General features: G+C 41.8%; 1 protein-coding gene across 1 annotated transcript in view; it reads right to left on the bottom strand.

Moving 5' to 3' along the window:
- The window catches only part of heatr5b (HEAT repeat containing 5B), a 62,108-nt gene that overhangs the window by 2,919 nt on the left and 35,456 nt on the right, over positions 1 to 23,733 (bottom strand). Inside the window, exons 24-34 of the mRNA XM_062974321.1 lie at positions 15,865 to 16,116; positions 12,996 to 13,177; positions 12,202 to 12,270; positions 11,605 to 11,784; positions 10,863 to 11,103; positions 9,538 to 9,798; positions 9,107 to 9,234; positions 5,756 to 5,900; positions 4,568 to 4,837; positions 1,934 to 2,158; positions 393 to 544 (exon numbers count right to left, since the gene is read on the bottom strand). Of these exons, the coding sequence (XP_062830391.1) occupies positions 393 to 544; positions 1,934 to 2,158; positions 4,568 to 4,837; positions 5,756 to 5,900; positions 9,107 to 9,234; positions 9,538 to 9,798; positions 10,863 to 11,103; positions 11,605 to 11,784; positions 12,202 to 12,270; positions 12,996 to 13,177; positions 15,865 to 16,116 (2,105 nt within the window). The remainder of the gene's footprint in view (positions 1 to 392; positions 545 to 1,933; positions 2,159 to 4,567; positions 4,838 to 5,755; positions 5,901 to 9,106; positions 9,235 to 9,537; positions 9,799 to 10,862; positions 11,104 to 11,604; positions 11,785 to 12,201; positions 12,271 to 12,995; positions 13,178 to 15,864; positions 16,117 to 23,733) is intronic.

The raw sequence follows: 23,733 nt of genomic DNA, 5'->3' as shown, positions 1-23,733 counted from the left end.
ACAAATTTGACAGAAAAAGTAGTTCAATACGCAGTAATGCTATGTAGTAATTACTGTATTTACGAATTTAGCACCAAAATATCATGATGTATTGAAAACATTGACTACGAAAATGCGTTGGATAATCCAGAACGTTGGATAAGTGAGACTCTACTGTAGTACTAAATATCAGTATTATTTATGTAGTTCTAACAAAACATAAGAAATAAGTGAGCTTTTTGAGTAGGATGTCATTTTACTTTTCCAATTTTCACACTACATTAGTTAGCAATGAACTAGAAACCAAAATAGCTGTACATAAATGCAGTCAAAAGGTCAATCTGTATGTAGCTTGAATGAACCAATGGTAGCATTTCAAGAAACGCTGGTTAGGGCATATAGGAATGACTTACCCAAGGATCAGGAGAATTCAGTGCAGCTTTGAATCTGTTCATGCAGCCATTCTGTAATGACTGCACTCCAATTATTTCTGTGCTTGCAGACCAAAGGAATAGTGCAATAGCTGTAAGCATGCTTACTTCATCTAAAATAGGCTTTGAGGCCTCTGGGGGGGGGGGGGATACACAGATGCACACAAGTGAGAACAGGGCAAAAGGTTATGCTGAGAAAGGTAAGCAATAGGAAAGTGCAATTGAGCTTTTTCAGATTAGGAGGAGACTGGGAAATGCACAATATTTCTCCCTGAAAAGTTATGTAATGCTTTGCAATACTTCCATGTTGATATTTCTGTGGATAGTAATAAAATACATACAGGTTGAGTATCCCTTATCTAAAATGTCATAATCTAAAATTCTCCACATTGGTGGCTGAGATAGTGACACCCTTGTTTTCTGATGACTCATAGACAAAATTATTGAACATATTTCATATAAAATTACTTTCTGGCAATGTGTATATGAAATATAAAATAAGTTTATGTTCAGGTTTGGTTACCATCTCCAACATATTCCATTATATATACATATTATAACATTTTAAAAATCTGAAATGTGGAACATTTCTGATGCCAACCTATAGCAATATAATGTAGCATGGAAGTGGCTGCAACCGACATTAGTATTTAATAAATTGCTGAAAGCAGTCTTAAAATTTACTGATCCATATGAAACATTCTTCTTTATTCATAAAACACATATTGAAACTGGCTTTTGTCACTTTACTCTCCCCATCCTGGATTATAAAGACCTGAATTATAGATCCACATAAATACTTTCTGTGAAGTCATGGCTCTGCCTTTCCTCTCCTTTGCTTCAGTTTCCTCTGTTTAGGTTCCCCAATAGAGTAGATGCCTCCATTTGTATTAGTTTTTGGGTGGAGCTTTAAAAAACCCCTAGAGGCCAGCCTTAATTGGTTTAGTCCATTTGCCTGCACAGAGCTACAGAGTTTAGTGGCCTAGATTTTGCCTGGAAATCCTACACCAGTGTGGTCAGCCCAAGTTTCACAAAGTAGAAGACCAAGTTCATTGCTTTACATCAGAGGCAAAAGACTTTCAAGGATTCTGGAGAGATTATTGTGACCAGCAAAATCTCCTTTTGTAATGTACTGTTTTAATAGCCCCAGGTGGAGTTAACCCTTTATTCATCTTGTTTTTAGTAAACTCATTTTGGTTAACTTTCATCTTGCCTAAAGTGCCTCTGTATGTTAAGGGTCTTGATCTTAATAGAAGGTTTACAGATAGCCACCGAGTAAAGCCAGACACCATAGTTTTCCCAAAGGCTCGTGTGTGCCATCACACTTTCCCCAAATATAGAAAAGTACAAACTTTTAAGGCATAAAGACAGTGTATCAACAATGATTTTGATTCCTCAACACATGCCTTTAATTCCTTACTCCTAATTCTACAGTGTATAGGACGAAAATAGATACAACTTTGTTTCCCATAATAGACCTATGTGTTTTAAAAACCAGCTCAAAATGACTGAATACAAATTACCTGGCTGAGAGTAGTCTAAGATTGAAGCCAGAGTGCTGCGAATAATATTTGTCCATTGTTTCTGAATTTCTTCATTCACAGCCATTGGAAGAGTAACAATGTTTTTCAGACCTTGAAGTGTAGCCGTGACTGGCAACGGAACCTGATTTCCTACTGTTTTTACAGCAGTATCTTTCAACACTTGTATGATCAGAAATAGGATGGTGGGCAATATAGTCATGCATCCTGAAAAAGAAAAAAGATTTTTCTTGCAAGTGACTGTAATTACCAAAACAGTACCCAACAGGTATGACCCACAATTTTGTGAGAGACACTCAAGTAGTACTACTTCAGTCTCATCTGCTGGGGAAAATTCATGCCACAATATCTGACAAAAGCCCAATTTCAAAACTATTTTAAGTACTAAAACAAACCAATTTCATTCATCACTTTAGGTGTGAATCCAATATTTTCCTGTACCAAAATAAAGATTTATGATTATATCCAATATTTTCTTGTACCAAAACAAAGATTTGTAGTTATATTTAAAATGTTTTCTCTTTATTTCCAAACCTACTACATTATACAAAGCACTCAAGCAGTAGGAGTAGATGAAAGGAGGAGGAACTTTGTGGGTTCACAATGCTTAAGGACAGAATTAGGATTCCGATGGAAAGTCAGGGACAGAATGAAGGTTCCGGGGGGGGGGGGGGGGAGGGTAGTATTCTGAGGGGTTCTATGGCCAAAAAGATGTGGAAATGACTGACCTACAGTACCTGACTTCACTGAGAGTCTTCCATCCAGGTACTAACCAAGGCTGACCCAGTTTGGCTTCCAAGATCAGACAGGATCTGGTGCCTTAAGGGCAAGGGTTCTCAAACCTTTTCAGGCGTGGAGCCCTTTTTGAAGGAAAAATTTCTTGTGGAGCCTCAAGAAATGTTTATATATATTATATTATATATAATGTGTGTGTGTGTGTGTGTGTGTGTGTGTGTGTGTGTGTGTATGTGTGTGTGTGTGTGTGTATATATATATATATATATATATATATATATATATATATATCTATCTGTCATGGGCAAACATTTTGATGTAGGGGCCGCATGGCATTTTAAAATTTGACAGACGGGCTGGGCCAGTGACAGGTGAATGGAGAGTATTTGTGTGAACTAATTGAAAAAAAATTAACAAATTCCTATGTACACTGCACATATCTCATTTGCAAAAAAAGGGAAAGAAATAATAATAATAAATAATAACTTTATTTTTATATCCCGCCCCATCTCCCCGAAGGGACTCAGGGCGGCTCACAACAGGGACAAGCCCGAAACAACAACACAACATATTTGACAAAAACTTAAAACATTCCAACAATACACAAAATAAAATAATAGACAATACATTAAAATCCAAGCAGATAAAATCAGAGTAATTAAAAGCAAACCAGCAGGGACAGGTTTCATAAAGTGCTGTTTCATAAAGTAACAATACAATATTTAAAATGAAGAACAATGTTAGCCAACATAAACTTAACAGTATTTCAGTGGAAGACCCCAGGAGCCATCCAGTCCAACCCCCTTCTGCCATGCAGGAAAAGCACAGATCAAAGCACCCCCCAACAGAAGGCCATCCAGCCTTTGTAGTAGTAGTAGTAGTAGTAGTAGTAGTAGTAGTAGTAGTAATAAGGGTCTGGGTGGCATGGGGGTGCAGGGAAAAGAGCCTGGGCAACAAGCCACCCTTCTGGGGCTTCACCCTCTCCACAATGCCAAAGCACTGCATATCCATGAACCTTCATGGGACCACCCTACTCTGCACCTTTAAGCATCTCACTGCCTTCCCAAGGGTGCACGCCTGCCTCCTGTCTGCCTCTCTCTCTCTCTTTCTGCCTGGCTGCACATCTGCCTTTCTTTCTCTCTTCCTCTCTTTCTTCCTCCCTCCCTCCCTCCCTCCTTTCTGTCTGCCTTCCTCCCTCTCTCTCTCTCTCTCTTCTCTCTCTCTGCCTCTTCCACATGGTGAAGGGGTGCTTTCAACAGCAGAGGCTTCAGCAGCGGGGGCTTCGGCAGCGGGGGCCTTTGCCTGGGCGTGCTTAAGGGGGAGAGGGGGTTGGAGGAAGGAAGTGTAACGACCCTCAATTTGTTTCATGGAGCCCCAGGGGCTCTGCAGAGCACCGTTTGAGAACAAGTGCTTTAAGGTACTTGGGCCTCAGTCCATTGCATCCCAATGACAGCCTTTTGTGACTTGTGTGTGGATTTGACACCAACTGATACTTAGATTGCCACAATTCTTTAAGTTCTGATCCTGAATTTTCTAAAAAAAAATGTGAACACCCTTAAAATGTTATGTGAAAAGCCTGTTCTCACATTTTTTAATGGCCAATGTTTATTTAAAGGAGAAGAAACTGCAGTAGTATGAATTTAGGTTACTGAAAGTACTACATACACATTTCAAACACAACCAAAGATGCAAATCTGTGGCATTCCAAAGGATTCTGTAACTAGCTAGATAAGAATGTCACTTGTGAGACAATGAGTTCTGGTGAGACCCGCTCCTCCTGTTATATATTATTGCAATCTTGTTATAGGTACATTTTTACAAATACTTGTATACCCTGATTATCCAAAGCATCATTACATTAATTCAGATTTACGACATTACCAGCTGGGGAACAGAGAGTAGGCAGGTCAGATAGAATGGAAATAGTGGCAGCAACAAGGCGAGCGCTTTCCTCTGGGAGCTGGGTTCTGCTACAGAGATGACTTGGAGAATCCGACATTTTTGTGCTCAGGTGGGGCATGTGTCGAACTAGGATAAACATCAGCAGCTCCATGGCAGCAAATACAAGAGATTTGCCAGGCACAAGACCCCCACTTTCTCCTCCTTCACCAACTGTAGTACTAGTGTCTTTTTCCTTTGCATCTTCCTCATCTAAAACAAAGGGGCATAAAGGCATGTATTAAAATTCACTGGGGGAACCCACTACAGACAAGACAGAAAGGGTAATATAACAGTGCATAACGGGTAATAAAAGTGAAAATATGAACACTTCATATTTCAAAAATAGTATCAGGAATGAAAGTACAGACTTTAAATGTACTTTCACCTCCTTCTAACTGTACTTTTGCTTCTTGTGCCTTTTAGAAACTGGAGAATTCAGAATCAAAGATGTCATAAACTAACTAACACACAAGTATGAATCTCTTCCTTTTTGAAACTGTGAGAAATAATATACAGTCAAAGATCATTAATGTGAATCATTACATATTAAAACTATTCAGCTGGCTTATCTTTAGTACTTACATCCTCTCTGCAAATGAAAAAAATAAGCCAAGAAAGAGAAAAATTAAACACAGAGAATATAAGCCAAAAAACACACAGGTTTTTGACAGGCTGAAGCAAACGTTTTTTCAAATAAAAGGAGAATAAATGTTTAAGCTGTCTTGTTCATAATTCATGCGATAAATAATCTTAATTCCATCAAAACCATTTTAATGAGTCAGCATACAGTATAGTATGACTGTTCTCATAAATAAGCTACATGGTTGACTAGTTGATGGGTTACATGTCTAGAATAAAAAACAACCTGCATATGAGCAGGAATCAGGATTACAGCAGCAAAAGTAATTTTCTTGTTTTTTCCTAGAAGTCTTTTCCTTGTTCATATTTTGAATATATTGCAAACTCTCCAGTGAAAGTCACAACTTATACATTGGGACTATTATACTAATACGCTAAATAGGGAATTTTGCATGCCCTATTTTCATAAGAAAAACATTATTTCAATGTATTTTATTATTACCCAATCCAGAAAAGGAGTTGCATAAATAACTAATATGCATATCTTACTCAGCGTGTTTCTTTTTTCTTGAAAATGGTCCTGAGCTGCTCTTATAATCTGCTGCACCACACCAGTGACTAGCAGTTGGACTGAAGGAGGATTGCAGGTCAACAGGAGTCGATGAAGCACACTCAGAAGTTCAACACCAAGTAACTATCATAAAGAAAGAATAATTTTAACACAAAAATATTAAAAAGTTATGATTCTTCAAAAAAATCAAATTTTCTGTTCATCCAACCAATATCTCATTCAATTTGCATCTGAAAGGCTATTCAGAGCATTCACCATTTGAAAGTATACAATTAAGAAGGATATCATACAAAATCACCTATTTTCAACCTCCATATGCTTAACTTTTTCTACTAACTTATCTTCAATTTTCTTTTCTTTGTAAACTTATTTTAACATTTTTATTATTTAAAATCCACTTTGCCAAATTTTTGTCATCATATGCCCGAGCTGTGGCTGTCACGCAGGCTACAGAGCAACATGAACAGGCTGGAGAGCAATCCAGCTGCAACCAGCTGCAATGAATCACTCTGACCAGGAGGTCATGAGTTCGAGGCCTGCTCGGAGCCTATGTTTGTCTTGTCTTTGTTCTATGTTAAAAGGCATTGAATGTTTGCCTATATGTGTAATGTGATCCACCCTGAGTCCCCTTCAGGGTGAGAAGGGCGGAATATAAATGCTGTAAATAAAATAAAATAAATAAATATGATGTCTGACTTTAAAATGTCCTTTACCTTTCCCCAACCTCAGAACCACAAATTCTGTTGGGTTGCAACTCCCATTATCCCCAACCCACATGGCATATCATTAAGTGATCAGAATTGTTGGTCAGTAACATCTGGGGACCCAAAGTGGGCAAAAACTAAACAGCACCAACCACTATGTAAATAAAAATTTAACTGTCCCTCTGTATCCATGGATTCTCTATTCATGGGTTCAACAGCCATTTGAAGACAACCATAAGGCTGATGTAGCCCTTAAGGAAAATGTGTTTGACATTCCTGACCTAGAGGATTCAAAGAACAAATTTGAAGTTCAGCTCTTTTTTTAATCATGCATTTTTAAAATGGGGAATTAAGGGTAGCATCCAACACTGGATTTCAACTGGCAGAATAACAGTATCAGGAGAAGATATTGTCTGCTTCTTAGCGCAGCCTTCTGAGGAGCCCAAAAGCCTGATCCAGAAGACAGAGAAGCCTTGTGAGGTCCTCTGTGTGATTTCAAGAGCTGTAGGGGTGATGAAAAGGGAAGAAAGCTGTGTCACACTGATGTTACAGTGCTAGTATGACACTGCAAATTGACCTAGGGTGTTGCTGTTTTTGTGCCTTCAATTCAACACTGCCAAGAAAGCCCTAAAGTTTTCTTGGCAAGATTATTCATGCCTTCATTTAAGTCTTGGAAGTGTGACTTGCCCAAAATCAGGGGATTTCTATGGCTGCTCTCCAAGAGTTCTATAATGTCAGCATGCTGGCTCTGTCCTTGTCCTTAGAATTAGGACATGACTATATTTATTTATTTATTTATTTATTACAATATTTATATCCCGCCCTTCTCACCCAACAGGGGACTCAGGGCGGCTTACAATAAAACAGACATATAAAAACAGTAAAATACACTATAAATCTGTTAAAAAATTAACTTACATATAACATTCATAAAATGCATTTATAAAATATAGATAGGCGTGTACAAGTTTAAAAGACTGGGTCTGTCAATTGAGTTCCAGTATACATAATAGTAATTAATGCTGCTGATTCTTATTCGAAAGCCTGGCCCCACAACCAAGTTTTTACCTTCCTACGGAAGGATAGGAGGGAGGGAGCCTGCCTGACTTCAATGGGGAGGGTGTTCCATAGGCAGGGAGCCACTACTGAAAAGGCCCTGTCTCTCGTCCCCGCCAGCCGCACCTGTGAGGCTGACGGGACCGCGAGCAGGGCCTCATCCGACGATCTTAAGCTTCGAGGTGGGTCATAGCGGGAGACACGTTCGGACAGATAAGTTCAGACAGTTTAGAGCTTTATAGGCTAAAGCCAGCACCTTGAATTGTGCTCGGTAGCTAATCGGCAGCCAGTGGAGCTGGCGTAACAGAGGAGTAGTACGCTCCCTGAACGCCGCTCCAGTTATTAACCTGGCAGCTTCCCGTTGGACTAATTGAAGCTTCCGAACAGTCTTCAAAGGCAGCCCCACGTAGAGTGCGTTGCAGTAGTCTAAACGGGATGTAACAAGGGCGTGGACCACCGTGGCCAAGTCTGGCTTCCCAAGGTACGGTCGCAGCTGGTGCACAAGTTTTAATTGTGCGAAGGCTCCCCTAGCCACCGCTGAGACCTGGGGCTCCAGGCTCAACGATGAGTCCAGGATCACCCCCAGACTGCGCACCTGCGCCTTCAGGGGGAGTGTGACCCCATCCAGCACAGGCTGTAACCCTATACCCTGTTCGGCCTTCCGACTGACCAGGAGGACCTCTGTCTTGTCTGGATTCAATTTCAATTTGTTGGCCCTCATCCAGTCCGACACAGCGGCCAAGCACCGGTTCAGGACCTGAACAGCCTCCTTAGTGACAGGTGGGAAGGAGTGACAGAGCTGGACATCATCTGCGTACAGATGACACCAGACCCCGAAACTCCTGATGATCTCTCCCAGCGGCTTCATGTAGATGTTAAACAACATGGGAGACAATACAGAACCCTGCGGGACCCCACAAGTCAACGGTTGTGGGGCCGAGCAGGCGTCCCCCAATGACACCATCTGGGACCGACCCTCCAGGAATGAGTGGAGCCACTGCAGGACAGTACCTCCAAGTCCCATTCCTGCGAGGCGTCCCAGAAGGATACCGTGATCGACGGTATCAAAGGCCGCTGAGAGGTCCAGCAGAACCAGCAGGGACACACTCCCCCTGTCCAGTTCCCGGCGAAGATCATCGACTAAGGCGACCAAGGCTGTCTCGGTACCATGCCCCGGCCTGAAGCCAGACTGTGCCGGATCCAGAAAATCAGTGTCCACCAAGAATCCCTGGAGCTGCGAGGCAACCACATGTTCCAAGACCTTGCCCAAATAGGGGAGATTGGAAATAGGCCGAAAGTTTCCGAATTGAGTGGGATCCAATGATGGCTTTTTCAACAGCGGCTTGATCACAGCTATTTTTAGGCTCGCTGGAAACTTGCCCTCCCGAAGGGAGGCATTCACCACCACCTTCACCCACTCGGCCAAACCCCCTCTGGCTTCTCTCACCAGCCAGGATGGGCAGGGGTCTAGCCCATTTCACAAATGTTTCTATTCCAAGAGGAACAATCAAAGGTTCCTTTAACATTCTACAATTAATCATCTACAGTTACAGCCTTCAGTAACTATACCTGATCCTCTGCAATATGGGTTCTAGCACAAGTGGAATCGAGTAAAGTATGCAGTGCTTCTAAACAGGACATAACATGTTCAACAGGTTCTTCTGGTCGAGGAGAACAGAGGAACTGTATGCTAACACCTGAAAGACGAAGTATTTTAGATTGTTAGCAAATTAAAAATTCTTAGCAGCAAAGGATTATAATAAACACAACTTCTACAAATATCTTCTTATATAAAACATTGGTCTGATGTCTAAGACTGTAGACATCAGATCCAACAATTCACAATTCTCATGAAGTGAAACAAAAACATGAGTGCTCTTGAAAACAGGAATATATCTATTTTTAGTACTATCACAATCTGAGAAGCCATTAAAAGCAACAGTATTTGTCTCATACAATATACAGCAGTAGTTTTCTGAATCAGCAGTGCACAATATTACCCAAAATCAAGTGCATTCTATCCTTGTTTATTTCTTGCAAAGATTTGGTGGAAGGAGGTGTTGCAGGTGCTGGGTTTAACATGATGGACGTGGCACGATTCTGTGGATTAGATATTCCTGCAGGTGCATCTTCTGTAGTTTCCGAAGCATTAAATCCTGTACCGTTTAACCAAAGTGCAACTGCATGGAGAATTGGAGCCCATGAATTCCGGTAATGAAGTCGAGCAGTATCAATTGTCTCTGGAGTGTAGAATGCTCCACCTAATAAGGTGTGATTGTGAACAGAACAACGTCAATAGCAACTATATGTGACCTAGTATTTGGAATAATCATTACATTTTCATGATACCATGATACCATGTTTTCATGATATCATGATACCAATCTAAGACCAAAGAATGTGACAAACCTTCTAAAAGATAATATACACTCAGAATTCTTCAGCTGGCGGTCAGTTCTATCAACTCTATCTTCACTGCCAAAAGGACAGTGTCCTCAGCCAGTTCACACAAATATATGTACCATTTGGCCATTCATCACACTCAAGGACTTGCAGATTAACAATATGACTGAGGTACATCTGAATTATCAAAACTTTGATCTGTGATAGCTCATTCACACAGGTAAGGTCATTATTTGATGCTGCAGATATCAAGCAATACCTAGATGTAAGGACAGCATCTTACTAAGGTCAGAGGATAGTATTTTCTTCACTGTTTACCTTTGAAACAAGTTCTATTGAAGATAGGCAGTGCAGGCTTATGTTAAATCTTTTGCAATTTTTCAGACTGAATAAATCACAGACAAGCATATATATGAAATCTATTGTAGAGTAGACTCAGCTTTTTTACATAAACATATGCATTTTTAGTAAAATCTATAAAGTAACTGTTCTTAAATATAGATTCTCAGTTAATCGGAATGCAAGCAACTAAAACTCTCAAGCAACTAGCAACCAAATTGAAGAAACAATACTTTAAAAAAGGTTAATATATATATACAATATTGTAAAAATGTGTTACATTACATTAAGTTTGTCTTTATTTGTCACAATTCGCTTTTTATTACTGTTTTACACTATTAATATCAAGTCAATACAGAGTTTATAACATGGCATAGAATAAGGTGTAATATTAGTTTGGCCTATTTTTAACAGTAACTCTCAAGCAACTAGAAACTACATGTATCTGGAATCTACCAATCCCCGTACGTGCCGGTTAACAGAGGATCTACTGTACTTAAAAGATTTTTTTTTCCTCTAAGGGACCTATCTGCATTATACGTAGATATAAATAATAATTTTGGAGATAAAATTTATTTCTTACCATCTGGAGGAAGCTGACTGGCAAATTCTGCTGGTAAAGTCAAAAGAGCGTAGTCCTTAAGTGCAGCCAGCCAGAGGCGACTAAGAGTGGGAAGCTCTGGCTGCACCAGGGTAATTAAGCTGTCTGGTGGCAGCTCATCAACTGCACCATAATCATCATCATCATCATCGCCTCCATTCTTAACAACTTTCTTTGGCTTCGTATCTGCTTCTTTTTTAATCTTCATAGCTACAACATACACCTTTACATACAGAATGATACAAAGTGTTGGTTGCATTGGCAAAAAAGTGTCCCATAAATTTATCCCTTTCTAACTATGTGCCTTTACTTTGGAAGCAGAGCTCTATTGGTCTAGCAAGCTGCTTTAGTGGAAAAATAAATATTGGCTCCCATGCATTGTGTTACTTTAAGGACTCTTAAAAATGAAATGAAAATAAATGCCAAATCTAAAATAAACATTTCAAAATTGTTACCAAAGGCATGTGAGTACAAACAATAATGGCTGTTGACAGAAAGTACTTTGCTATACTGCATTTTATACAGCATTGTTTTTTTTTAAAGATGGCAACAGTCCAGCTAACATGTTTTATTAATTTAAATATGTTATGTTCTTTACAATGAAATAATCAATAAACAGAGATAAAAAATATTAACTACGAGTATGTTCATATATTGCATTCTTCAATCCACAGAAAAGCTAGAACAAATGATTTCTGGTATACTATTATTCCTAAATGCTTACCTCAGCCCAAGCTTTCAATACTGCTAATTTTTCCATAGTAGTGGCGCTTTCTCTATAAAGTTGGCTGGAAGAACCCTTTCCAGTTTGTACTTTGTCCAGAGAAGAGACAAGCAAGTTGTGAACACGGCGGAGATCATTCAAGTCACTTACCACCCCACTTCCTATCCAGGTGCTACACACCTAAAAATAAATTTTAATTATTCAAATTACTTCATCATCTTTTAAGAAAGCATCCTATATTACAAGGTATATCAAATGGCCAAAATAAATTCCCTATATATTTTTGAATTCCCTCTATAAATAATATTTCATTATTGAGCTGGTAGATCCTGTCTGATCTTAGAAGACAAGAAGGGTCAGTACTCTGACGGAGAAAGAACAACAACAAACACCAGGTACTGTAAGCTATTATTTCAAAGGGAAGAACTGGTAAAAACCCCTTTAAGTATTTCATGCCTAAGAAAACCCTATGAAATTCATGGGGCCACTATAAATCAACAGACAACCAGAACCAGAAGACATCTTTCTTATTTTTCTCCCCTACATCCATAATCTTTTACTTCTACAACCAAGTTGCAAGAGCACATTTCTTTATACCTGACAAGCTTTTGCTGTTATATCTGAAGGGGTATCCTGTGAGAAAGCTGGCCTTAAAGCAGCTCCAACCTATAGAGGAAGAAGAAGAAAACAGTGTGATGGAATAACTTCAAAAATCCCATTAGATTGCACTAATTACAAATTGAAGCTATTATATCCACTGAGAGGATATGGGTGTGTGTGTGAGAGAGAGGGAGGGAGGGAGGGAGGGAGGGAGAGAGGAGAGAGAGAGAGAGAGAGAGAGAGAGAGAGAGAGAGAGAGGGAGATTGATGAAGTGGACACACAAATTTTAATCTAATTTTTTTTTGGGGGGGGAGAACATCTTTTTTAAAAACAGACATATCTACAAAACAAGACTATTTTATTAAATAATTTTCATTCTGAAATTGCAGTTATAATGAATACTGTGTTTACACTAATACTTCTAATGAGTGCTGCTAACACTTTAAATCTCCAGGACCTCCCATATGTAACTAGGCTGATCATAAAGAATAAATTAATTGCTGCTGTCTTGGAGCAATTAAGAGACCAGCATTGGCTAGTCGAGCTCCATAATTATATTTAGACTCTGATTTGGGCTTCATCAGTTTGGAATAATTAAGTGGAGATAACAGCAGAATTAATATTCTACAGGGCAATTGCTGATCTATCAATAAGCTATGAAAGTCCTCTTAGTATGCATTGAAGAGAATTGGCCAATATGTAACATCGGGTCAAAATTCTATAAATCCAAAGTTATGCTAATTGTTCCAGAATCAATTTTAAACTGTCACAAATGCAAACATTATCTTACATTAGCCTGATACTGCTCTAGAATCACGTGGCCAGGGAACTCAGGTTCAGGAACAGCTGCAAATTTCTTGATGATGTCTTCAAGTGCTTGGAGGCCAGCCATTCGCAACTGGTTGCTATGGTCCGTTGCAGCCATAAAAGCCATGCGAATAAGATCTGAGAGGTGAAGGACTAGAAGGTCATCTGAAACACAAGCAAGAAAATCCATACTATTACTTCAAAAGGCACCTGCAAGGGCATGCCTCCAACCTCCAGTCATCCACAGAAGTGACATTATTGTACGCACATATTATTCCATCTCAGCCAAGCTAGTTGAAAGAAAAACCAAGTCCCAGCAGTGCTTTAAAAGCCATGATGTGTCAGACTTTAGTTGAAATCAACATATCTTTAATTCAAGTTGCATTCAATGTTAAATTTGCTTAATATTCTTGACAACAATCGAATCACAAATTAAAATGGGAATAAATTTACATAGAATACAGTTCTGTTTATAAGCACAAAAAAAATTCTAAACTGTGGTTAGCAAGCTTGAGAGTGTCTACCGTTCACAACAGAACATGTGATTGCTCTAAGGTTCAGTCATTGGCCCTTTTGGATTAAAGGAACAATTTAGTCATATTGCTTGGAAAACAAAAGCTTGATTCAGTCTATAAAAACAGATGTAGTGCAAAGAGGAGATGCACAGGGAATGACACCGGATTTCTGCAGTAATGACTTTTATTCAGTGCTTGGAATGTTAAGCTTGGTTTAGTTAGGTTTGAAAATGAAATAATTATCTTTAAATGCCAGAATTTGGAAAAATTATCTGGAATAAATACTAATAATGAGTTTGTTTAATGCTGTAAGATATTGTTAATCAAATCCTTGATCAAAATGTTTGTGTTGGGCCAGGCCATGGGATTTACTTAGAAAGGTAGGATGGTGTCCCTATTGAATTTCAGGGATCACATTTTGTTACTGGCTACTTCAAACAGCTCATTTTGTCTGTCTAAAATCACCTTCCATCACATGAATTACAGGCAGTCCCAAAATTACAAACAAAGGAGGGGTCTATAGGTTCATTCTTAAGTTGAATTTGTTTCCAAGTCAGAACAGGTCCAGCAAAAAGTGCATTCTTTGTAATTTGGCCAAAAATGTGCACACTATAGTTCCGCTGTGATTAGAATCCCTTTTTAAAAAACATCAAAGCTTCCATGCAATGGAAAGGAAAACCATAGAAATAGAAATAGTAGCCAGTAACAATAGACAAGAGAAGCTTCCCTCCAGGAGCTTCTCTTGTTTATTTGTTCCAGCTTCCTTGGGGTATATGTATGCTGTGGAATGAATGCAGTTTGACACCACTTTAACTGCCCTGTACCTTCATTTCTAGCCCTATGGGTTTGAGGAAAGGTTCATTTAGCTATCAATGACTCTAGCATTGTGAAATAATTTAAAGAACTATAAAGTTCATTGCAGCTCAGCCCAACTAATATTACAATGGGTGTAGGATGTGCAGTTAATCCCCTTTCCCCCATACACGTATTCCATAAACAGATAAGAGACTCAGCTTGAACAGCAAAATGTTCATTGTCATTTTCATCCAAAGCCAAGGAAATTTTGTGATTTGTAATAGAGAACTACATAAAGAGACGACAGGATGACACATTCCTTCAAAAGGAAGAACCTTTTGACAAGGAATCCACAACATTAGAAAACGATGCAGAAATTGCTCTCAAAGCACTTGAAAGAAATAAATCACCAGGAACAGATGGCATATCAATAGGACTATTCAAGAATACAGAGATGGAATCCATCCAAATATAACAAAACAAAACAAAACAGTACGGTATTATATATAATATATATTATGAAATTAAATTAGGTTCTGTTCCATTATCCGAGTGGAGGCTACAAGGGGGCGCTAGAGAGGGATAGTCCATTTTATGGGGGGATGAAGGAGGAAAACAATTTCCCACGTTTTTTCTGGTTATTCCCCTTCCCCCTTCCCATTTCATAAACTAGGGTTGTTTCCAATACGCGGACATGGGTGGGGGAATAACAAGAAAACAGGGGGAAATGGATTTACTCTTTCAACACACCCTCCACATCCAAAAATTGACTATCCTTCTGTCTCTACTGCCCCCTAGTGGCCTCCATCCAGATAATGGAACAGTACCATATACAGTAGTCTCACTTATCCAACATAAACTGGTCGGCAGAATGTTGGATAAGCGAATATGTTGGATAACAAGGAGAGATTAAGAAGCCTATTAAACATCAAATTAGGTTATGATTTTACAAATTAAGCACCAAAACATCATGTTATACAACAAATTTGACAGAAAAAGTAGTTCAATATGCAGTAATGCTACGTAGTAATTACTGTATTTACAAATTTAGCACCAAAATATCATGATGTAGTGAAAACATTGACTACAAAAATGCGTTGGATAATCCAGAATGTTGGATAAGCGAATGTTGGATAAGTGAGACTCTACTGTATTACAATCCAAGAACTATTGGATATGCAGGAAAAGAGATGCCCAAATTTTACAGCAAAGGCTTTGACCATATATGAAGTAAGAAGTTTCAGGTGTCCAAGCTGGTTTTAGAAAAGGAATAGGCATTAGATATCATACTGCAAAGGAGCATAAGAAAGAATTTCAGAAGAAAATCAGTCTGCATGTTATACATTATAGCAAAGCCTCTGACTATGTGAATCACAAAAGTGGTGACAGATGATGATGATGATGATGATGATGATGATGATGATGATGACGATAGCAGTGATGAGGACTATGGAGAAGGAGTAGAAAGAAGAGGAGGAGGAGAAGGAAAAGAAGAGGAAGCAGCACTACCAACAAAAAGTATTAGCCAGACATTCGCCTTACTTTTAGGGTTTCTGAGTTTTGCTGAACGGGCCAGAGCCAGATCAAAGTGGACTTTGTTTGCATTTTCACAGAGCATGATGATTCGACAGAGGCAATCAGCAGCAAATACTCGAGTAGCCCACCGAGGAGCCACTGAAGGTTTGGATTTATCTTCTTCGCCCAATGTTGTAAACATTGTATCGTCATCCATTTCATCCTTCTTTTCCGCATCTTCATCTTTTTCACCTCCTAATGAAGCCGTAGCGGTCATGTCTGCAAATAATACAGAATTTATTACTTCATTCATAATGTGTCTCACCCCATTGTTTAGGAAAACAATGTATATATTAGTATTATCAAAAGCATATACAGTAGAGTCTCACTTATCCAAGCTAAACAGGCCTGCAGAACCTTGGATAAGCGAATATCTTGGATAATAAGGAGGGATTAAGGAAAAGCCTATTAAACATCAAATTAGGTTATGATTTTACAAGTTAAGCACCAAAACATCATGTTATACAACAAATTTGACAGAAAAAGTAGTTCAATACGCAGTAATGTTATGTTGTAATTACTGTATTTACAAATTTAGCACCAAAGTATCACGATATATTGAAAACATTGACTACAAAAATGCATTGAATAATCCAGAACCTTGGATAAGTGAATCTTGGATAAGTGAGACTCTACTGTACATACAATAATAAAATAATTAAAAAACAAAAACGTCAAATATGAATAAAACAATCAAATATTGCAAGGGAATAAATAATAAGGTTATCATTATAAATTTACCTCCTACAAATTTGGGAAAATAAAATGTCTTAATTTGACACCTAAGAATTAATAAAAACCTCACCAACACTTCTAACAAGGAATTTTACAACTGCCGTGACATCACCAAAAAGATTTTGATGCTATGTGGTAAAAAACCTAGGAGTAACAATATTAACATGGAGTATTAGCTGTGCCCGGCCACGCGTTGCTGTGGCGTTGTCTGGTGGTGTTAGTGAGAAATTGTTGAGGTAGTGGTGGTATTGAATGTCTGTTGTATGGTTGTCTTTATGTTTAGTATGCATTTGGTTGTTTGTGTACTGTGAAAGAGGTGAGGGTGGAGGGGTTCTATGTCCCTGTGTAGTATTGTATAGTATTTATACGTTGTCCATGTGTTGTGAATGCTTGGATTGTGTCCTCTTGCATAGTAGAAAGGGTTGGGCTGGATGGCCCTTAGGGCCTCCAAACTCTTGGATTCTATGCTTCTATCATCATCATCATCATCATCATCATTATGTAAAGGCTGGATGGCCATCTGTCAGGAGTGCTTGGATTGTGTCCTCCTGCATGGTAGAAGGAAGTTGATCTGGATGATCCTTAGGAGTCACTCCAAACCTTAGGATTGTATGATGATGTTGTTATTATTATTATTAGTAGTAATAGTAGTAGTATTAGTATTGAGAGGCTGGGTGGCCATCTGTTGGGAGTGCTTGGATTGTGTCCTGCATGGCAGAATTGGGTTGGACTGGATGGCCTTTAGGGGTGTCTCCTAACTGTCTGATGCTATGATTCGATGTGTATTATTATTGTGCAGATATTGGATGGCCATCTGTCAGGAGTGGTTGGATTGTGTCCTCCTGCATGATATAAGGAAGTTGAAGTGGATGATCCTTAGGAGTATCTGCTGACCTTAGGATTGTATGATATTCTTATTCTTATTTTTATTCTTATTATTATTGAGAGGCTGGCTGGCCATCTGTTGGGAGTGCTTGGATTGTATCATCCAATGGCAGAGTTGGGTTGGACTGGATGGTCTTTAGGGGTCTCTCATAACTGTCTGATTCTATGATTCAATTTGTATTATTATTGTGCAGATCTTGGATGGTGTCAGGTCCCTGGCTGCAGAGCACCAATAACCATACACAGAGGCCAGTCTCTATCTAATATCTTTATTAAAGAAATATATAAAATCAATAAAAACAAGTGAAGAATATAGTTCAGAAGCAGACCTTTCAGATGAGGTCAAATATAGTCCAGAAATGTATTGTCCAATATAAGATATTAGAGTTCAAAGTTTTAATCTACTTGACCGAAACACACACTTTGCCAAGCAATAGTGTGGGAAAATAACAGAGTCTTAGAGTCCAATGAAGCTTGACAACAAGGCTGGAAATAAACTTGATTCTTGGCTAGATCCGTGACTGGAGACAAGGCAAACATGAAGCATGAAACAGAGTCCGTGGTAAAACCGTGAGACAGGGCAAGGCTTGAAGCTTGATCCGGGAAGCAAGGAACTGGAATTACGAAGTCCACACACGATCTCTCTCCTCAAGCTGATCAATTGATTCCGCAAAGAATCCCTTGCGCCAAACACCTATATTGGGTCTCGTTTTCCCGCCAACCGAACTCTTTCCCTAGAGAACGAGAAGCGAAACCCAACTCTGTCCAGATGTGTGACTCCTTAGAATTTCCCAAGGGAAGCAGGCCTAATCAGCTTGATGTTTGGCAGCTAAGCGTAAACTCCTCCGTTGGGCCTCTCTGACTCCCCTTTCTCTGGAATAAGATTCTTTTCTGGGAAACGGTGGGGAGTTCTGCCCAAGGCCTGTTTGGCTGAATTCTTGAGGGCAAACATCAACATCCTGCAGGTGAAGAGACTCCGGCTCTTGCTGAACCGGCGAAAACCCCATGTTTTCATCTTCATCTGCCACAATAGTACTAGGAACAGGACTACAAGGCCCATGAGTCATCACACTATCCCCGCCCCCAAGGCCCCCCTCAAACAGGGCCCCTCTCCTCGAGTCGGCTTGGTAGGGTAGGCCTGATGGAAGCGGCGGACTAAGTCGGGGGCATGGACTGTGGAAGCATCTTCCCAGGAGCGTTCTTCGGGGCCAAAACCCACCCAGTCAATGAGATACTGAAGGCGGCGGCAATGGAAGCGAGAATCCAAAATGTCCTGAACCTCGAACTCCTCCTCTCCGTCCACTAGAACAGGGGCGGGGGGCGGCCGACTCGCGTCGGGGCGTACACCATCCGCCGGAAGGAGCAGGGAACGGTGGAACACCGGATGAATGTGCATGGAGCGCGGAAGTTGGAGTTTGAATGTCACGGGGTTAAGTTGCGCCACCACTGGGTAGGGACCAATGAAACGGGCATCTAACTTCCGGCAGGGACGGTGGGAGGGCAAAAAGCGAGTGGACAATAGAACCCAATCTCCTACCTTGATCTCGGGGCCCGGCTGTCGATGGCCGTCAGCGTGGCGTTTGTAGTCCTCCTTGGCTTGATCCAGTTGTTGGTGTAAAAGTTCTTGTACTGCTGTGAGTTCCTGCAGCCAGTCCTCCGCTGCAGGGACTTCTGAGGTTTCAATGACAGAAGGAAAGAAACGTGGATGGAAACCGTAGTTTGCAAAGAACGGGGTTTCTTTAGTTGAAGCCTGGACACCATTGTTGTATGCAAACTCTGACAGAGGTAATAGGGAAGCCCAATTGTCCTGTTGGTAGTTTACATAACAGCGAAGGTATTGTTCCAAAGTGGCGTTGGTGCGCTCAGTTTGCCCATCCGTTTGGGGATGGTGAGCTGAAGATAAACGAGAGTCTATGCCCAATAGATTTTGTAGTGCTTTCCAGAAACAAGAGGTGAATTGGGATCCACGGTCAGTGACTAAACTCTTGGGCAATCCATGTAGTCGGAAAACATGTTGAAGGAATAAATCTGCAGTCTCTTTGGCCGTGGGGAGACCATCGCAGGGGATGAAATGGGCCAACTTGGTAAAAAGGTCCACCACTACTAGAATCGTGGTGAATCCAAGGGAGGGTGGTAAGTCAGTGATAAAATCCGCGGAAATTATCTCCCATGGGCGAGAAGGAGTGGGAAGGGGATGCAGTAGTCCTGACGGCTTCTCCCTTCGTGTCTTGGAACGCTGACATACAGGACAGGTATTGACATATTTCTCCACATCCTTGCGGATCTTGGGCCACCAGAAATCTCGTAGGATCAAGTACATGGTTTTAAATAGCCCAAAACGTCCTGCTGGCTTGCTGTCATGACACAGATGAAGTGCTTTTCCTCTGCCGGGACCTGGAGGAATGTAAACATGATTCCTGTAGCATAGTAGCCCATCCTTAAGTGAGAATGGGAAACGTAGTCCTTGGCGAATCTGTTCTTGAGCCCAGGCATCTGTCTGTTGACTGGCTCTAATTTCTTGAGTGCAAAGGGATTCTGGGTTAGAGGGAGTTGGTTCAATTGGAGTGGATTTGGTGTTTCCCACTGTGAGCGTGGCAAAGTTTTCAGGTTGCAGCAATCGAGATTCTGAGGTCTCTCTGCGTCCTGCAGCATACTCTGGTTTCCGTGATAGAGCATCTGCTTGCTTGGTCTGAGCCAGGGTCACATAATGGATCTGGAAGTCAAAACGTTCAAAGAACAAAGCCCAGCGCTGCTGCCTTTGATTTAACTTTCGTGCGGTCCTTAGGTGCTCTAAATTTCGATGATCAGTATGAACTTCAATGGGAAATTTGGCCCCTTCCAACCAATGTCTCCAATTTTCAAAAGCTGCCTTTATGGCCAAAAGTTCTTTCTCCCAAATAGTGTAATTTCTCTCTGGGGCTGTTAGTTGACGGGAGTAATAGGCACAAGGATGAAGATGTTCTCCCACTGGTTGCATGAGTACAGCCCCAATTGCCACATCAGAGGCGTCAGCCTGCACAACAAAAGGGGTTTTAGGATCAGGGTGCTGTAGAATTGGCTGGGTCGTGAATAACTGCTTTAGCTGGTGGAACCCTTTCTCTGCTTGCTCCGTCCAGCGGAAAGGCTGTTTCCCTCGGATGCAGCTGGTGATTGGGTCAGACCAGCGAGCGAAGTCTGGGATGAATTTGCGGTAGTAGTTTGCAAACCCCAAGAAGTGCTGTACTTCCTTCTTGTTGGTTGGCGCCCGCCATTCCAATACTGCTGAAACCTTTGCCGGGTCCATGGAGAGTCCTAGTGGCGAGACGCGGTATCCCAGGAAGTCTACCTCTTGCAGATCAAAGGCGCATTTCTCTAACTTGGCATATAGTCCATGATCCCGCAATCGTTGTAGCACCATTCTGACGTGTTGCTCGTGTTCCGATTGTGATCTAGAATACACCAAAAAATCGTCCAAATATATGATCAAGAACCGATCTAGATAATCCTGGAAGATATCGTTGACAAAATGCTGGAATGTTGCGGGAGCTCCGGATAATCCGTAATTCATGACTCAAATAATCCGAATTTGGTCTGGAAGGTGGTTTTCCATTCGTCCCCTTCTCTTATGCGAACTAGATTGTAAGCCCCACGGAGATCCATCTTGGTGTAAACCTTGGCCCCTCGGAGCCGGTCTAATAGGTCCGAGATCAGAGGCAGGGGGTAGCAGTTCTGCTTCGTGATATTGTTCAGTGCTCTATAGTCCACAACGAAGCGTAGGTCCCCTGACTTCTTTTTCACAAACATCACTGGGGAAGCTGCTGGGGATTGAGAGGGTCTGATAAACCCCTTGCGGAGGTTTGACTCTATGAACTCCCTGAGAGCTACTTGCTCTGGTTCAGTCAGGGAGTAGAGGTGTCCTCACAGAATTGGGGCCCCCTCCACCAGGTCAATGGCACAGTCGTAGGGTCTATGTGGGGGTAGTTTCTCGGCTTCCTTTTCATTGAAAACATCCCAAAAGTCCGAATATTTCTTGGGCAAGGTGATGATGGGCTCTGCGTCTGTGGCATGGCAGACCTTGGCTACTAGACAATGGTTTTGGCAATATCTTGAGGCGAACTGCAGTTCTCTGTTGGACCAGGAGATGTTTGGGTCGTGGAGTGTCAGCCATGGAATACCCAAAATCACAGGGAAGTGGGGAACCTCGGTAACGAAGAAAGAAATTTCTTCCATGTGTTCCCTTATCCACATTCTGGTGGGTTCAGTCCATTGGCTTACTGGACCTGTCTTCAGGGGTCGGCCGTCTATGGCCTGCACCACCCGGGCATTCTTGAAATCATGATATTGTAATCCCAGAGAGTCGGCATACTCTCTATCGATGAAATTGTTTGTTGCCCCTGAGTCTATCATGGCATGGATCATGACGGGTCCCTTTTTCACTGACCACAGCGTGACCACCAGGAGAAATAGGACCCCGGTTTGCGGCTCTTGAGTGGAGTTTTTGACCGGGTTGGCGAGCCTCTCTACGCCCAGTCGCTGGCTTCCCCCGCCGGCTTCGCTCCAGCCGCCTCGGCCGCCTCCGGCTCCGCGGAGGACGCCGCCGCCAGGCGGGCGGCGGGCTTCTTTTTGGCTGGACATTCTTTGGCGAAGTGGCCCCCATTCCCGCAGTACCAACACAGATTCAAACGTTGGCGGCGGGCCTTTTCAGCAACATCTAGTCTGGGGCGCACATTGCCCAACTGCATCGGCTCCTCCTCGCTTCCCATGTGGTTTGGGGCTGGCGGTGGGGATCTCCATACTGGACGTGGCTGAACACTGGCAGAAGCGGGGGGTTTCACTCCGGCTCTTCCACTCTGGCCTCGGAGCCACTGTTTTTTGTTGGCAAGCAGGACTTCGGCTCGTAAACACTGGTTGATGAGTCTCTCAAGAGTCCCTGGGGGATCCACCTTAGAGATTTCTTCCTGCATCTCGATGTTGAGGCCCTCGCGAAACTGTCCTCTGAGGGCTATATCGTTCCAGCCGGTGTTCTGAGCCAGCACCCGGAACTCGGCTATGTACCGGGACAACGGCCTGTCCCCTTGGAAGAGACGCCGGAGTTTATGGCCGGCCGCCTCCTCGTCATCCTCGATCCCCCAGGTCTTTCTAAGGTGGTTCAAGAAATTTTGCGCGGTGTTTAGATGCGTGGAACCCGCATCATATAGTGCCGTCGCCCAAGTGGCCGCAGGCCCATCTAGGAGACTGAAGATCCACGCCACTTTGACATCTTCTTGGGGAAACTCGGCTTGGCGGGCTTCTAAGTACGCCTGGCACTGGCGACGGAAAACATGAACCTTGGAGGCTTCTCCAGAAAACTTGGTTGGTAGCGCTAGGGCAGGGAGACGGGCTTCGCGTTCTTTCAAGCCCCGTATTTCTCCCTCCTGCGTTCGGAGTGTGTCCCGGATTCGATTGAATTCATCTTGGGAAATGGTGTAACTGGGTGGTTGAGCCTCCGCTCCGGTTCCTGTAGACATTCTGGCCTTAGGTTGTTTGGTGCTTAAGGTGGCGGAGTCAAACTGTCAGGTCCCTGGCTGCAGAGCACCAATAACCATACACAGAGGCCAGTCTCTATCTAATATCTTTATTAAAGAAATATATAAAATCAATAAAAACAAGTGAAGAATATAGTTCAGAAGCAGACCTTTCAGATGAGGTCAAATATAGTCCAGAAATGTATTGTCCAATATAAGATATTAGAGTTCAAAGTTTTAATCCACTTGGCCGAAACACACACTTTGCCAAGCAATAGTGTGGGGGAAATAACAGTCTTAGAGTCCAATGAAGCTTGACAACAAGGCTGGAAATAAACTTGATTCTTGGGTAGATCCGTGACTGGAGACAAGGCAAACATGAAGCATGAAACAGAGTCCGTGGTAAAACCGTGAGACAGGGCAAGGCTTGAAGCTTGATCCGGGAAGCAAGGAACTGGAATTACGAAGTCCACACACGATCTCTCTCCTCAAGCTGATCAATTGACTCCGCAAAGAATCCCTCGCGCCAAACACCTATATTGGGTCTCGTTTTCCCGCCAACCGAACTCTTTCCCTAGAGAACGAGAAGTGAAACCCAACTCTGTCCAGTTGTGTGACTCCTTAGAATTTCCCAAGGGAAGCAGGCCTAATCAGCTTGATGTTTGGCAGCTAAGCGTAAACTCCTCCGTTGGGCCTCTCTGACTCCCCTTTCTCTGGAATAAGATTCTTTTCT

The sequence above is a fragment of the Anolis carolinensis genome, chromosome 1 (genome assembly GCF_035594765.1).
Source record: "Anolis carolinensis isolate JA03-04 chromosome 1, rAnoCar3.1.pri, whole genome shotgun sequence".
Lineage (NCBI taxonomy): Eukaryota > Metazoa > Chordata > Lepidosauria > Squamata > Dactyloidae > Anolis > Anolis carolinensis.
This window is presented reverse-complemented; position numbering and strand designations above follow the sequence as displayed.